The sequence below is a fragment of the Seriola dumerili genome, unplaced genomic scaffold, assembly GCF_002260705.1.
Source record: "Seriola dumerili isolate Sdu_G_001 unplaced genomic scaffold, Sdu_1.0 BDQW01000822.1, whole genome shotgun sequence".
NCBI classification, from domain to species: domain Eukaryota; kingdom Metazoa; phylum Chordata; class Actinopteri; order Carangiformes; family Carangidae; genus Seriola; species Seriola dumerili.
In genome coordinates this window covers 523081-539416 of record NW_019175077.1, presented here as the reverse complement: position 1 = coordinate 539416, position 16336 = coordinate 523081, and the positions used below count along the sequence as shown (strand labels likewise).

Genomic DNA, 16336 nt, shown 5'->3' with positions numbered 1-16336 from the left:
AAGCTTTTTGGCACAGCAGCATTGACAAAATATCCACTAAGGTGTCTCATAAACACAAGTTTAAAAATCTCATTAGAGCAGTCCCATCTAATTTCCATCTTTGGGTCATTTCATCTGACATCAGCCTATATGTCAGTTTGACTGATTTTACCCAAAATCTGTCGCAGCAAACAATCTGTATAAGAACAGGAAGCCAATATGTTTGTAGTTAGAATTTGATTAGTTAGAGCAACCTCTTCTAATACTTTTTGCTCTATGTCTTTATAAGTGTAAGAATTAGTTGTGACATTTTCACAGTTCATTTTGTTGATACAGGCAATGCATAATTAAAACATTCCTTTCCTAAATTGATTTTCTGAATTCATTTTAGTGCATCATAAATATTGAGAGGTAGAAGGTATCTTAGATCACTGATCATAATTGTAAGCAAACTTGATTGATGTGTCACTAATTACAATAATTTATTATTTCCTGATAGTTTCTCACTGAATATAAAGTTGTATTGAAAGATTGCACGAACACGCACACACACACACACGCTCTGTTAAGTACTTGTCCGTGCTTGTTTTATCTAATGAGTGTCCTTTGTTTGCTATAATGTACTATCTGACAATCCTGTTTGCTCTTAGCTTGATAAAGCTCACACAAGCACAGACTTTGATATTTCCACCCTATAAGTTTGGTGGAGAGAATCAATGACAGTGAATGGAAGACTTTATACACTCTCTAGAACAGCTCAACTGTAAAGAAACAGTCATGTGTTTGCTTTAGTACATTTAGTACACGATATAATGCCAATTAGCACTAAATCAAGTTAAATGGTATCTTTATATAGATCAGTTCAGTTTAATTCAACTGCAGGCAAAACAAAAAGTGAAACACATGACTTGACACCTCCTGTAAATTCTGATTTTACGCAGCCTGTGATTACATGTTCTACTAACACGCATGACTGAATGGGTCACAGTAATGCAGCATTCATTAGAGGCTGCGATCAGTGGTGAGTGAAGGCGGGCTGCAGTCATACAAGCATCTTAAAGACAATTCAAATGCAACTGATGGTGGGTTTATAAAATATAATTTCAGCAGTCACCTGGAAATCAGATTCAAGGTCTTCTGTGATTTTAGAGGCCCTGTTTAGTGAAAGGCGCACTCATGTGTTTTGAGACGGGACAGCTTTTTATATTCCCAACTGTCAGGATTGTATACTCCAATCAAGAACATCTGTAGAACAGGTGTTTCCTTAGAAAAATACTGATTAAAAATTAAATCAAGACACCAAAAGCATTCCTTTCAATGCTAACCATCCATTTCAACCTTATTTTTCATTTGATTTAAATGATGTTCAAGGCCCAAGCTCAACAATTTCTAGGGGTTTGTTAAATTGTGAACAAGTAATATCTTAAGATGCAATCGCAGAAAAACCCTACTTTGTTGTGAACATAAGTCTTAAATAGTTAATAAAAATTTCACATCTCATTTTCCATTTTCCTTGCTAATTTGAACAAAAATGCCTTATGATAAATAATGTCCTGCCATTATATTGAAAGACTGTCACCATAAATGCTAATTGTAAAGCTATTACAAGAGCCACTGAAAATTATTATTGCTCAATGGTTTTACAGCGTATTTGCCTGTCCTTCCACAGTGTGAGCATGTAACAGTGAGGACGTTTGTTTCTGGTGGAGTCACATTCGTGGGTGGGAGGCATAGAGAGGGGAGGATCTGAGGGCTGTCTTACCTTCTTGTCCGTGTCTGGGGGTCTATCCATACACTGAGAGGAAGAGTCACTTAAGCTTTGAGACCTACTACCACGGCCCCTGCTCCTTCGCTAAAAGGTAAAGAGGAACTCCAAGTTACTGGATGAAGTCCAAAGCAAAGAGGCTAAAATTAGACCAAAAAGAACTCTAAGATATGTTTTTAAAAAATGAACAAAACGTAAACTAAAAAAGGCCGACTGAACTGAAGGATAACTCAAAATTCAAAAACAGTCAAAAAACATTATCATGAGCATTGGCTACAAAAGTGGTGGTTATGAGTAAACTTATTGGTCACTACAGAGGAAAAAATGCATAGTGGCAGATGGTATTCAAACAAAAATTAAATTATACCTCCACTATAGAAAAGGCCATTCCTTTTTCAACAATCATTGACCAAATAGTAACCATTAGGAACAGTAATTCCAGTGTAGAAACAACGATCAATACTACAATTAATAAAAAACAATCAGGATTGAGGACAACATTAAAAACACACAACTGTGAGTTGTGTTTAATTGTCATCTCCTTTGTGGGACACTTTTAGGGGTCTTGGCCCTCAATCTCAGCACAAGCCAGCAAGTTCTTGACTGTATTACCTGTTGAGATGTCGACAAAAAACTACAACCTCAAATTACAGCCATATTACCTCAAATCACATATAAAGGCCTGTGTTTATCCAGCCTGTATTCAAAAGAACAGATCTGTGACCAGGAACTGTGTTTCATTTGGCATCATGTAAAACTCAAAGCCAACCTGGTCCTCCTTAGTCCACTAACTGAATCACATAGCAATCTCTTGGCTTTACAAAGGCTTAATATGAATTTCAATTCTAACATATGCTGTACCTTAACACACAATAAAAGGTTCATGATTTATGGCTCCAAGTCAACAACACTGACACTTTCCTCTTAACAACAGGATATCTGTCAATTGTACAGGACTAGCCTAAAAAACAGTTGCTTCTTAAGAACAGCTAGTCACAGAAAGTTATGCAACAAGGTTTGCCAATCACAGTTATAGAAGATGGCTGAAACAAGACGTAGGCGTGTGCTACAAACCCACTCCAGATGACCGTTAAGCCAATACATAAATTGGTACATTTACACTGCTGAGAAATACGACATTACATAGTCTTGATGAAACCACCAGTGAAATGTAAATTTCACTGTATTCCAGACTCAACAAGGATAATCTAAATTTGAAATTAGATTTTGCTACTGACCGAGTCCAGTCAAATACCATATGTTGCTAACATGGCGTAAACATCCATCAAGTGGTATCTTATGAAACCCACTCTGCTAACAACATTGCATTCTTCATCATTGATTCTCTCTGGTACATTCCTGTCATCCATACAATCCCGGCTTAATGACATTATGCCCCAGCATCCAAACCCATTCATACACGATCAATATAACAGCATGAGTCTTTCCATCAGTGTTTGTTAACATTGCAAAACATTGTGTGTGTGTGTGTGTGTGTGTGTGTGTGTGTGTGTGTGTGTGTGTGTGTGACATGACACTGTAAAGCCTGTACTGTCTTTCCATCCTACCACCGATCCAGATATCAAAATACTTCAGTCAAGTTCCTGTTTTTCATATTTTCTTCCCTCTGACTGATGCAGGGTTCACACAGAAAGGTTGTGACTGGGTGTTAACTATTGGAACAAAACAGGAAGTCTCTTCAGTTAATGAATGTATTGAAAGTACATGTCATCTGTATATCCAGTTGTTACAGTTATGCTGCTTTTCATTCCAGTGTTATCAATCTGAATTCTGCTTGAACATACATATATACAGGTAAAAAATAATAGACAAGAAGTATGTATTTCTGTCTTCTTTATGTTGACTTCTTGCTCCTTTAAATCAGTCATGGCTCCTCTTTGTATTGCTATACTGTCTAGAAAAAGAGTAGAAAAGGCTTCTGTAACAGCACTAAACTGACACACTCACTGAAACCATGTATCTAAATTAAGCAAAGCAGCAAAAGGGCACTACTACACCTGTTCACCCAATAATAAAAGGCCAAAATGACAGGAAAAGTCAGTTGGAAATTCAAGAACTAAATCACTTAAATATAATATTCCAAAACATTTTAAATATATAAACAACCATTAACACCTGATAGTTCTGTTTCACCCTGCAGCACAAAACAGACTCAAAAGGACCCCATTCAGCACCTGAAATCCCAACCTCCTGCATCCAATCTGGGTTTAGGACCAACACACAAGGGAGAGGATGGTACGATGGGCCACTGTCAGAGAGATTAGTGGGATCAGGAGGGAAGGAGGAATGAGGATAGATGGAAAGGGGTAGGTGGAGGGTAAAGGACAGGTGGAAGAGAAGCAAGCAGCAAGGGGATGGATGGCTTGGTCCAGTAATAGAGGAAGCAGATGGGGGAGAAAGATAGAGGGAAGAAGAGAGGACAGGGGCTGAGGCCGAGGAGAGACAGGAAGCTGACTGAAGGAGCGAGTGAACTGAGCAGGAAGGAGAAACTGACAAGGGTGGAAAGACTGAGAATAAAATGGGGAGGAAAGAAGATGGTAGTCCTAAGGGGAAGGATAGGGAGGAGAGGGGCTAAGGGACATAAAGACATAGGAAAGAGATGAGAGAAGTAGTAATGGCGGGGCATCTCTCAGTGGAAAGGTAAATCTCACTGTGTTCCAGGTAAACTGATGTGTGTGTGTTACGTCTACATGGTTGTCCCTGTTTGTGGTTAGTGTAACAGAAAACATAAAATGAATCTTCATCCAAATTGTTAATAGACAAGCAACCATCAAGACACTCTTAAGCATATACATACAGTGACATGGAACAAACACTGTGGCTGCTGCAAGTCCTCAGTACACACACCAGTCAGGGTGGTTTCACACTTTCATTAGTAAAACTGAGATCAATACCGAGTTCTAATACAAGTTAGCGAGACTTGTAATGCACTGTGGACATATCTCAAACTTTATGTTTATACTCACATTTACAAAAACACAAGCTTGCTTCTTGGTTAAGAGTCAATGATTAATCATCTTAAACTCATTTTCAAGACCAAATCAAAATACAAAAAAAATATAATTTGTCCTCACATGTGCAGATTAAGGCTATAAGTGAATACAATTTTCATTTGAGAAGAATGAAGCACTGTCTAATGATGTGTAAAGTTGTGGTTTAGACTATCAAAAGATATGATACATGTAGAATATGAGAAAACTTACCAATTTGCTGTGGTGGTATTTGCAATATCCACAGTACTTGACGTTGTCTGCATCCGATCCTTGCTCCTCACATAACAACCCTGCAAACTGGGCACTGTGGCAGAGGGTAATGTGAAGGAAAAGAAAGGGCTGTGAAAAATATTTTTGCATAACATTCTACCACAATAAGTATCACAATACCAACAAGTGCTGAACATGAATGGATTGTACACAGGGGGGCAGAATCAGAGGTGGAATCAAAATCTCAATTCTCTAAACAAGGCTGAGTTATCATTACAATGTTTAAATATCAACTCTTAGACTACTGCAAGACAAACAATCACAGAAAACAAATGTGATTCAGTTCATGTTAGTAGCTTTACCATGTGGAAAAAATGTATAAACCAACACAAATTCTATTTTACGCTTTAAGCAGTTGAACCCCTAGAATACATAAGACTATCAACATGCACAATATCTCAGAAGTTTTGCTATAACTTGACAGCATGTCAAATCTACAAGTCTTTACAAGAGTCAGGAGGGAAGAACTGAAGAAACAGTCTCCTCCTTTGTCCAGTGAGGTTAATGTGATATGAACGGGCCTCACCATGTGACATGGAAGGCCTGCCTGCAGCCATGTTTGTTGCAGGTCATACAGGCTCCAGTGGCTGCCTTACTCTCTCTGCCCTGGTCCTCACAGATATAACATGTCTACACACAAACACGCAAACAAACATGCAGAATTAAGAGAGACTCAGTATTATAATTATAATGTATGTGTGTTTTTCTGACATGTCAAAATGAATAAGTTTGTTACCTTGTTGTAGCGCTCATGTGGCACAGACTGGAGTACTATGGGCTCCATAGTCGAGACATTAGCAAATTCCACCTCAGGTATGTAAAGGGCACAAACAACATGGGCCCAGCCTGCAAAGACAGAAGAACCATCAGCCTCTGCATACACACAAAAGAGATCATAACCCACGCACACACTAGCAAACAGGAGTTTGTCGAGACACCCGACAGTTTACATAAAGATTTATAAAGCATCTGCTAGTGTCACAAACAGATCTTAAATTGGGGTTAATCATCCACATTTGACATTTAGTTGCAAGTTTTACCAGAGAGGTACAGTAAAACACAGTGATGAAAATATGAGGCACATAACCTGAAGAATACAACACTGTCCATAAATCACTTATAGAATATTATCAGCTGGGTAAAACATAAAAAACAGCATTTTTCTGCACATTCTTTAGAGCTGTAACTCAAAACACAGACTCCAAAAAAAGGTTAAGTCTCTAAACTAAATGCATAACTGATTTTGCAAAGCTTCAGTGTTTGGTCCAGCTTATTTGAACTGGTAGTTACACAGTCTTTTGAATTCTGGTGTGGATCAAACAACCAAACCAAGACACAGCTGTTCACAACACCTCTTCTCACCCATCATGTTGCACGACATTATACATCATCTCTTCTGATTCTATCTGCACATTGTTATTCATGAGCCCAGTGCAGTTTTGAGAAAGACTCATATCCAGGTATTTCCTATTGAGTTTCACAGGCCCTTTGTGATGGCTGGAAAACATAAAATGAAGTCTTCAGTCGCAGTGAAACGCATATCGACTTGGAAACTATCCTTTGAATGTGTCAGTCCGTGAGACTTTGACTTGTTATCAACATCCCAAAAGTTGTGTGTGTGGTCAAAATGGACTTGAGTAAAAGGAAATAATTGTTTGGTCAAAACGAAGAGAACAAACACAACCTATATATATTCATTTGGACCCATCAATAATATACCAAATTGCAGTTTTGGTTACATTCACAATAGGGCTGCACAGTTAATCGAAATATAACCGAAATCGCAATATGGCCAAGTGCAATATCCAAATTGCAGGAGCTGCAATTTTTTGATGAAGGTTAAAATCTGTCACAGCGTTGTTAGCACCATAAGCATTGTAGTGCTACAGATACGACCCGGCATACAAATCATATTCTCCAGATGTAAAGGTGCAAAAATGATGAATGAATGGTTTTTGTTGGGTTTTGTACCAAACAAACATTTTTTTTTTGTGAAATTAAAATGCAAAAACGACCATTCCAACTGAAATCGCAATTGCAAAATCTGCCAAAATAATTGCAATATGATTTTTTTTTGCATATTGTGTCGCCCTAATTCATACATACACATACGCCCACACACTGACTCTAAAACACAAATATTTAAGTCAACAATGTTCAATCCCAGTTGGATTCATCAAGTTATACATTTACATATCAAACAGAAAACACTGAATTCAACTTAAAATCTCAAATGCTTTAATTTGTAAACTGGTAGTTAATTTATCTAAGTAGCCGTTTACTGAGCCCTGACACACACAGCTGCCTGTCAGTGAAGACAAACTGGGGGCGGTAGAATGACAGCAGGGCATGGTGGAGTGGCAGCAGAATTGACGACGAGCTGAGGAGGAGCTGGAGGAGGTGAACGGGAGGTCAAATGGAGGTGGGAGTCTCCTGCCATGCTGGAGGTGTCTGTTTTTCCCCATAGCAGAAACAAAAACAGGCTTAAACTTACAGTTGAACCCCTGACCTGCCTTTGACCTGGTGAGCGGGACAGGGGGAGGAGGGCAGAGGGCGGGACGGAGAGGAGGGAATGGGTGTGAAATGGGGGCATGTTGTTGTTTTGAAGTCCCTCCAAGAATCTGGAAGAGGCCTATAAAACAGGACTATAAAAGTGGCACAGTCTTCCTCCTCAAAGTAAGCATTCACACTTTTACTACCCAAAAACCCAACAAAACATCCCTTTACGAACATCCCTTTCTCCAAGAAGTAGTTATCAGAGTCCAATGTGTCAGGACACAGAGCTTAAATTTAGCTGATAACCAATTTGAAGTGTGCTAACGTTTCAAATAAAATGAAGAAGAGTCAAAGAGCTACCCGTTCTTCATAATGGCTGTATGACCTTTTGTAAACCATGTTAAAACACTGACAACACCAGGTAAAAAAACGAGACCAACTTATGTTCATGTGGTCCTCACTGTAGCAGGTAATGAATCACATGTACAGTGAAACTGAAGCAGTACAATCAAGAACAAGCTCAACACCTTATCCAACTCAAAATTTTAAATTGTCAAAGTTCTGCCACATATATGGACATGACAGACACCTTTCAGTGGACAAATTATTTTGATTTTTGCAATCATGTTTAAATTGCTGCTATAAGGAGAGAACCAATATATGGGTATCCACAACTTAAGAAGACAAAGAAGGGGCTACGACAAGCAGCTGTAAACTTTATTTCTTCTTCTTTTCTTTCTTCTCTGCCTGTTACGTGTTAAGATGATCAAATACCCGTTTCAGACTAATCCCTTTGCTCTGCTTTATCACTCTCCCACCTGAAATAACAGCAACTAGCACACAGATCAACAAGTGGAAAGGAACTGACAAGAGCAGAGAAATGGATGGTATGGGGAAAAAGATGGTGAGGGAAACATGGGAGGAAAAAGAGAGGGAGAGAGGGGTCATGGGAAGGGTAAAATAAAAGAGAAAGTAGTAAAACGGTGTGTGTTAGTGTTGTCCTGATGCCTCCCTGCAGGCCTGGACACAATCCCACAGCTGTGCCTCTCTCTCTCAAACACACACACTCACATACACACAGAATATTTACAGTCTCCACCAAGCTGACCTTCCAATGAACCCAGAGAGGAGACTCCTCACAGGCCATGCACTATACCCATCCTGGCCCGCCCCCTCATAAACATACACACACACTCACACACACTCATAAAACATGGACTGGCAAGAACGGTACAGAGAGGCAGCACACACAACAAACAGCAACATAACTCTCCCAGCACGCTCACACCCCTTAAACTTGCCGGTGACATGCAATTAATGAAAAAATACACAAGAGGCTAACCACAGATGTGTGTGTGTGTGTGTGTGTGTGTGTGTGTGTGTGTGTGTGTGTGTGTAGCCGAGAGGGATTCTACCTCCGTTATCTGTCCTCTTGAGGGCTCCATCTTTGTGGGGACATAGCTCACATCTCTGTGGGTAAAGAAGAAACATCATGTCAGAAACAACAGGTCAACTTCATCTAGTAAGGTTGAGGGAAAATTTGCCAAGTATGACAAATAAGCTTGAAAGTCACCCCGACTTGGGCACAAGGCAAAAACCTCTGTGGGAAAACCCCCTTGCTATCTGGCACCTAGGGCTGTCTCTTTCTTCGAGTGTATACATACAGTGGAGCGCATATCAGCTAACAGAAGTCCCCAGGCAATTATTTCTGCTGCTCTCAGCCTGATAATTCAGCTCCTCCTCAATGCACAAACTGTCTTCCTCACCTCAAGGCATAAATGTTACAAAGAATACAGTGAGTTTGGCCTGTAACAGAACAGAAAGACTTTGATGTCCCTTATTTCTTTCTTCCTTCCTCTTTTTCTCCCACCAATATTTCTGTTGCACGTCAAAGTTTGCACCTCATAAACAATATACTTAAGGTGCTTCTACTCACATTTCTTCATCTTCAAATTCATCTTTCTGAAAAGGTTTTGAAATATCTTTCTTTGATTTATTACCACACTATGCTTCCTTATTTAATGTGCAATCTGCCCAGTGTCGGCTGTAGTGACGATGAACTTTCATTTGCTTCTTAAACTGTTCAAACCTTTCAAGTGTAAATAGACTTCCCCAATAAGCCTTTATTAGACAAAACAAAATCATAAGAGACAGACTCCACAGGTTGATTAAAACCACTGAATTCAAGTAAAGCAATGGATTCATTATTTGGCAAATTGGAGATTAAAAAATATGGCTCATTAGTCATTATTTAATCTATCATCCATTAAAATAGCACTTTGCAAGAAGCCCTTTACTTTATTACATGCATATTTCATTTCCATAAAAAAAGCCTGCCAATGACAAAATCCCTTATTTTATCAGTTGCAGTTGCAGCTAACTGTGTGCACTATGTAATTCTTTGTGAAACACACACACGAGTATATTTATTATCTTTATAGGAATGTTTTGTATTAGTCAGCTCCACAGCCTGGAATTCTGTTTGTACACAGATTTCTTCATGCAAAATGAGGCATGGCTGTTTATCACTTCATGCATCAGCTTTGATGTTAAGATTTTCTCCACATAGACATTCCTACACAAAGCTTTGTGAAGCATTTATGTGTATGGCCAAGTAAATGAGAGACCTTTCTCATTTAGAGTTAGAGGAAAAAATATTTGTCCTGCTAAACTCTGCCCTGTGCACACATGAATATAGAAAGTAGGCATCTCTTTCCCAGCATTTGTATCAACAGCTACATGTAGTTGATGCAAAGGTTTCACACCCTGGGCAACTTCCATGTTTTGTTGATTTTTGAGGTGAAATAAATGTGAAGAAATAAATACAACCCCTGCACCAAACATGTATCAAAATTATCTTTAAATGTTAATGCACTGCTACTTTTTATTTCATTAACTTAAAAAAAAAATAAAACAGTAATTGTTGAATGTGCAAAGGTTTGAGCACCCTTCTAAGTCAGTCGTTAGTAACCCCCTCTTTTGCAGAACACTTTAATAATCATTCTTGATTTAGGTATTTTACAGATCACTTCAACTTCTGAGATATGATTAGGCTGTCTTGCACACACAGCATAGATTTTCAATGGTGTTCAGTCGGAGGACTCTGAGGACCATTCCTAAAGCTTCAGCTTGGGTTCTTGAAGTATTTCTTGGAGAATTTTGAGGTCTGCTTTGGATCATTGTCCTGTTTTAGAAGCCACCTTGAAATCACTTTCACTTTCTTGACCGACTACTGACCAATCATTGGATGTGATATGCATTTGAAATTGTTTTTTTTTTCCCCACTTGCTGATAAAGTAAATATAAAAAATGCTTTACTTTAGCTCTGATGCAGCCACCTCTCTCTGTCTATAGTCACCACTCTGTGGTCTGAAGCAATGTCCCACCTACAGCATGATGTAATTGGTTATATGTCACTAGTATTGGCCTATCAACATTAAAGGCTACTGTGTACACAGACGAACACAGAGTGAAGCAGCGCCAGTGAGCGAGCAAAGCTGTGTTGTGGAGGTAGGGCAGCAGATATTGCAGTTGCAATAAACATCACAATCTTATGATCTATTTCTATGGTAGCAAACATGCCCAGTTTCCCAGTTACACAGAAAATGTCCAAATAATGCACTTTTTTGCAGCGATAAACAGTTAACTATAATGAGATAACAGAATTTAGTTATGTAGCAATAGCTACATCTTTGAGTAACGCTGGTGCCAGTGCAACTGAAACTTGTTTAAACTACCATATTGTGAACAGAACATTACTCATCTATATAAGTTGGTGTATTTATGTTATAACCAATTACTACAAGTAACCTTACTGAAGTGTCTTGAAACCACCTCTGCTTTGTTGTACAGAGGTGCAGGTTATTGTGGTTTGAGAATTTGGACATAATAGAACTCCCATCAAAGACGTGTGTTGTTCAGCCATACATGGGCTGCACAGTTGTACTGTCATTTGAATAGTCACTTCTATTGTTGTAGTATATACTCAGCTTCTCATAATCAATGGTAATGAAGTAGCTTAGTTTTGAAATGACAGGTTCCTTGCTATCGCTTGGTGTTAATATCTAACATTAAATAATTTGAAGTAACTAAAGGCTTTCCGATCAAGCTATAAACATATGTCAGCCTACGGCCCCACTTTTAACAAACTTTCTCACTCAACCCTCATTGCAGATTAATGCAGTAAAGACAAGGTCTAAAAGTGCACTATGAGAGTATTCTACTCAACCAGCACAGCGGAAGGTAGTCTGCAATACAAACAGCTTTTTTTTATTTATCTATTAAAATTTTCTGTTCATTTTATAAAAAAAAAACGTTGCTGGGGCATAATATTTCCACTCCCATATTTAACAGTTGGCATGGGGTTCTCATCAAATGGTGCTCATTATTCTCCAAACACACCTTTGGTGATCATGGCAACAGAGTCCAATTTTAACTTAATCTGGTTCTTCACTTGTTTCCAAAATTATTCTGATTTATCCAGATGTTGCTTTGAATTCTTCACATGTTGATCTTTGTCACAGGAGAGGTTTTTCTCTCTGATGACTCTTTCATGTAGGCCCTGTTTGTGCATCAACACTGCACTGTCACTCCTGTGTCACCTAAACCTTCCTGCAGGTCCTTTGAAGTCATATGGTGGTTTTGGTCTTCTGGTCTACCAGGTCTGGTTTGACTTCCACAATGCCCCTTAACTGCCATTTCTAAATGACATTTCAGACAATGGAAATTTCAAGCTGGAAGCGTTTTGATATCTTTTTATAGCTTCCCTGTTTTGGATCAGTTAGCTTCATTTTCAGATCCTCAGGCAGTTGCTTAGGAGCCCATGGTGACTCAGTGTTACCACAAGGTCTAAAGAGTCAGAATCTATCGAGCTCCAGAACTATCATCCACTAACAATTCCTAATGACACTTTTTGACGTACTTTACAAGTCCTACCAAGTCAATTAATTAAGTTCTAAGTTTTTACAAGTAGAAGGGTGCTCAGACATTTGAAGACACGCCAATTAATGTGAAAAATGTTTTTCATTTTTCAGTTCATGAAAATAAAAGTAACTGTTAATGAACAATTGAAGAAAGGCTCATTTTAATGTGCTTGCTACAGGGCTTGTATTTACTTCTTTTCACTCCAAAAAACATAATATACATAATTTGCCCAACTTCGCCTGTACAACTGTCACTAAATGTTTCCCTGACAAAGTTCCACAAAGACAAAGGGTAAAATATGCTCTTAAACTCTTAAGCCCAATTCAGTTCTGAGTGACATGATTCAGAGGTCTCTGAGGAGTAGGCAAGCCTATGGTTCCTTCATTAAATGTAGGATATGCACATGCTGTTGCGATGTAGACTAGATAGCTTAATGTTAGCCTACCATAGTGTGTCACACTCAACAAATGGTGTTTGGTACAGTCGATAAACTGTCCCCACTCACACAGCATTTATGATAATCTTTTATAGAGCTTTCCAATCAGGATTAAAGATTGTTTTGTGAAATGTGATGGTAAGTGGTACAGATTACAATTTGTGGGCTGACAGGCAGGCATGGGGCAAATGACAGTGGGAAAGGGCACATGTCACAGAAAATCCCATGGGTTCAGACGAATGCTCCACAAAAATTAGAAGTAGCAGGCAGATCTGCACGGACCTCCATAATTTCTCTAGCCACCTTTGATGCCTTTGATACCGCAGCGTCTACAGAGATGTAAAGAGATTTAAGATGAAATGATGTGGACTGTACTAAAAAACTCAAATAAACTTTCAAGTCTCACTAATGAGACTAACTAAATCAGTTTTGTATACTATAACTGACAGCAACCAAGACATCTCAGCTGTTACATCGTGAGAAACAGAATATCTCCAGTAAATCATACAGAAAAGCTGATTTGTTACAGTACCTTTGAACAGACACACTGATCATACAAGACCTAATCCGATGCTGTTTTTGTGGTGTAATTATAAATGACCTCTATAAACACTGTTTATAAACTATTTTAACAGTAATTGGGAGTTCCATTAGTTCCAATGTTTGTGCACCCTTCTACTTGTAAAACACTTAGAACTTGATTAACTTGTTAGGCTTTAATTAACTTGTTAGGACTTGTAGAGTTAGTCAAAATCTGGCACTGTTCTCTAGCACTGAGGTCCACAGTTTTCTTTTGCCAGACAGTCCTGTTATTCCAGAAGTTCGCTAATAAATGATGACTGGATAGATAGATAGTGTAACTCACCACACGGGCTGCTCTCTCCTGAGATTCACACTTTCTGCAGAACCAAGGACCAGTGGGCACCTGCACAATGCCGTAGCAGGCTGAAGAGAGACGGGGGGGGGCAGTAAGTCATCACAACCACAACAAAAGACTACATTTCATACCACAACATGCATTTACACAACAACAATGAAAACATGCTGATAAATGCAAACATAACCTTGATAACATCTGTGCAAATATCACACTATATCCACTCTCAACTGTTTTTCTACATGTAACAGCAGGACAATTTGTGATAAACTGGTTTGACCAATGTTTTGATCTGACAGACTGTTGAATACACTGCTGTTAATGCTGTTGTTTTTATATCACTCTGCTGACAGCTGACATGGTTTGCCTGTGCTACAAAATATTTTAAGCCCCGGGACAATGGCAGAATCACTGGTAATGCATTGTTAATGTCAACACACATAGGCATCAATGATAATCGTTGATGAGCTTGTTACACCATACATAAAGAGGTTGCTTTCAAATAGCCCACAGTCGAAATCAAAATTGACTTCCACCACATATTCTTATGAAAAATGTATGTATGTATGTATTTCAGAGAGGACATAAAATGACTGCGTGAATGCTGCATGTGCAAGGCCACAAGTTCTGAGAGGACCCTATTGCTCAAAATGTCTTCTTATTTCATTCACTAGTTCTGTCAATACTTAATATTTTGACACTGCATTAGCAAACAATATAAGTTACAAGATGCACTGCAATTCCAAACACACTCTGTTGTTCTCATCTTTGCTTATAACCTTATTTCACTGATGTTTACGCGACTCGTACTTCCAAGTTGCAGTACAGGCTGCACTAGCCTAAATACGACAGCACTACCATAAATAGCCTACCTCTACACATTTTCAGATTATCTCTGATCTGACCAGAGCCCATAATCCAATGAAATAAACAGCTATAATCCAGATTTCTGAGAACAAAATACCCAAAGGTTACAGAGTTCAGGGCAGGGGCATTCAAATTCATTCAAACATATTGCGTGTCATTCAAACTTCTTTCAAACTTGATTTGGGGAAAAATGGCAGCCCTTGCAGTACGCAATATTAATGTAGACACAGTATATATAGACAGAGCTAATCTATGACACAGTTGCATAGAATATATTGTAACTATGCTGTCAATACATACATTCACATGGGAAAATACTATACTTTAAAATGCCATGACTTACACTAAAAACATTTCTAACTGTGTTACTGATGGAAACTTTCATACCACAATGCCACATGTAATGGAAAAAATGAAAGTGCTGACAGTGATCCAACAGTGACAGTTCAGAAAATTAAAAATCATTTACTCACTGATTATTATAACATCACATTTGGAATTTAGTATACTTAACAGATATCAGTCAAGACTGATGCATTATTTCTTATGCGCACTGCAACACAAACACTGTACAGTACACTATCTTTCACAATTTTCTCTCAGCATTAGTACATAATGTATATTATATAGTATTTGTATATAGTGAGATATTTGTATGCGCTCCAAGCCACTGTGTAGCACTCCTGGTCTCAATTAGGATTACAACATTGTAATTATTAAACAAAAGTAATTTAACGACACCACATCTGAACAGTGGCTGGATGTGTAACAGAGGGTTAATGTTCTGATATAAGCATTTATCTGTGGTCCATTATTCAAAACATTCTATACCCCATGGACGCTTTCAATCTTTAGTACCACTTTGTACTGAAGCTTCAAAGCTCCACATTAATTCAGCGTTTTCATAATCCACTAAAAACAACTTTCCTGTCTAGTTCTCGCACCAGTTTCAAAAAGCACTTAATCTGAGGCAACCCAATACATTATTTTCTACAGTGTCATTAACCTAACAGGTTGAGCCTGAGAAAATATGATGCAATCTTAATGTGAAATATGAAATATTATAAGATTTGACACAACTGCATGTCTAGTACTATTGTTTCTGCAACTTTAAACCAGCAAAGAGAAGCACCTGTGTCAAAAAGGTACTACCATGTATGTAACAATTTGGCTCTTAATAAGTTTACAAGGTTTATTTAGAGACATGCTCCTGTCAGGTCTTTTTAACTGCCCAAACACTGACTAACTGTTACAAACAAACCATGTTAGAGATCCAAATACACTGACATGCATCTGTATGGGTTCAGAGTTGCTGACATTTCAAATAGTTTTCAGTCTCCCTCTGTGTTTGCCAAATGGACACATGGCCAGCTGTTAAATTTGTAAACACTGGACGTCATCATCTGAGTCATCTTGGGTAAGCACTGGCTTGGCAGCCCTGCATCAGTTACTAAACTAGAGGCTAACGTGCAGCCCATAGAACGCATTGTTTTGCTGCTTGACCTGTTCCAAATTCTGGATACCTAAAATAAATAGCAACGTCTAAGTAAGTTTCCCTAGTATTTAACAGGCAGTGGGCTGTATCATATGTTTTAAAAACCTCGACATGAGCTTTCCTCGTTAAGTTTACACATTTGGGCAAGAGTATCCATCCTCCTCTATATCCCGCAGGACAGCTTCTGACAGTGATACAAAAAATATCACGACTC

General features: G+C 38.5%; 1 protein-coding gene across 3 annotated transcripts in view; it reads right to left on the bottom strand.

Annotated features, from left to right (window-relative positions):
• The window catches only part of mllt10 (MLLT10, histone lysine methyltransferase DOT1L cofactor), a 47219-nt gene that overhangs the window by 29125 nt on the left and 1758 nt on the right, over window positions 1-16336 (bottom strand). For all 3 annotated transcript variants that reach the window (XM_022766298.1, XM_022766299.1, XM_022766301.1), the window contains exons 2-6: window positions 13749-13828; window positions 8940-8994; window positions 5765-5874; window positions 5555-5658; window positions 4969-5062 (exon numbers count right to left, since the gene is read on the bottom strand). In XM_022766298.1, coding sequence (XP_022622019.1) covers window positions 4969-5062; window positions 5555-5658; window positions 5765-5874; window positions 8940-8994; window positions 13749-13828 — 443 coding nt within the window. The remainder of the gene's footprint in view (window positions 1-4968; window positions 5063-5554; window positions 5659-5764; window positions 5875-8939; window positions 8995-13748; window positions 13829-16336) is intronic.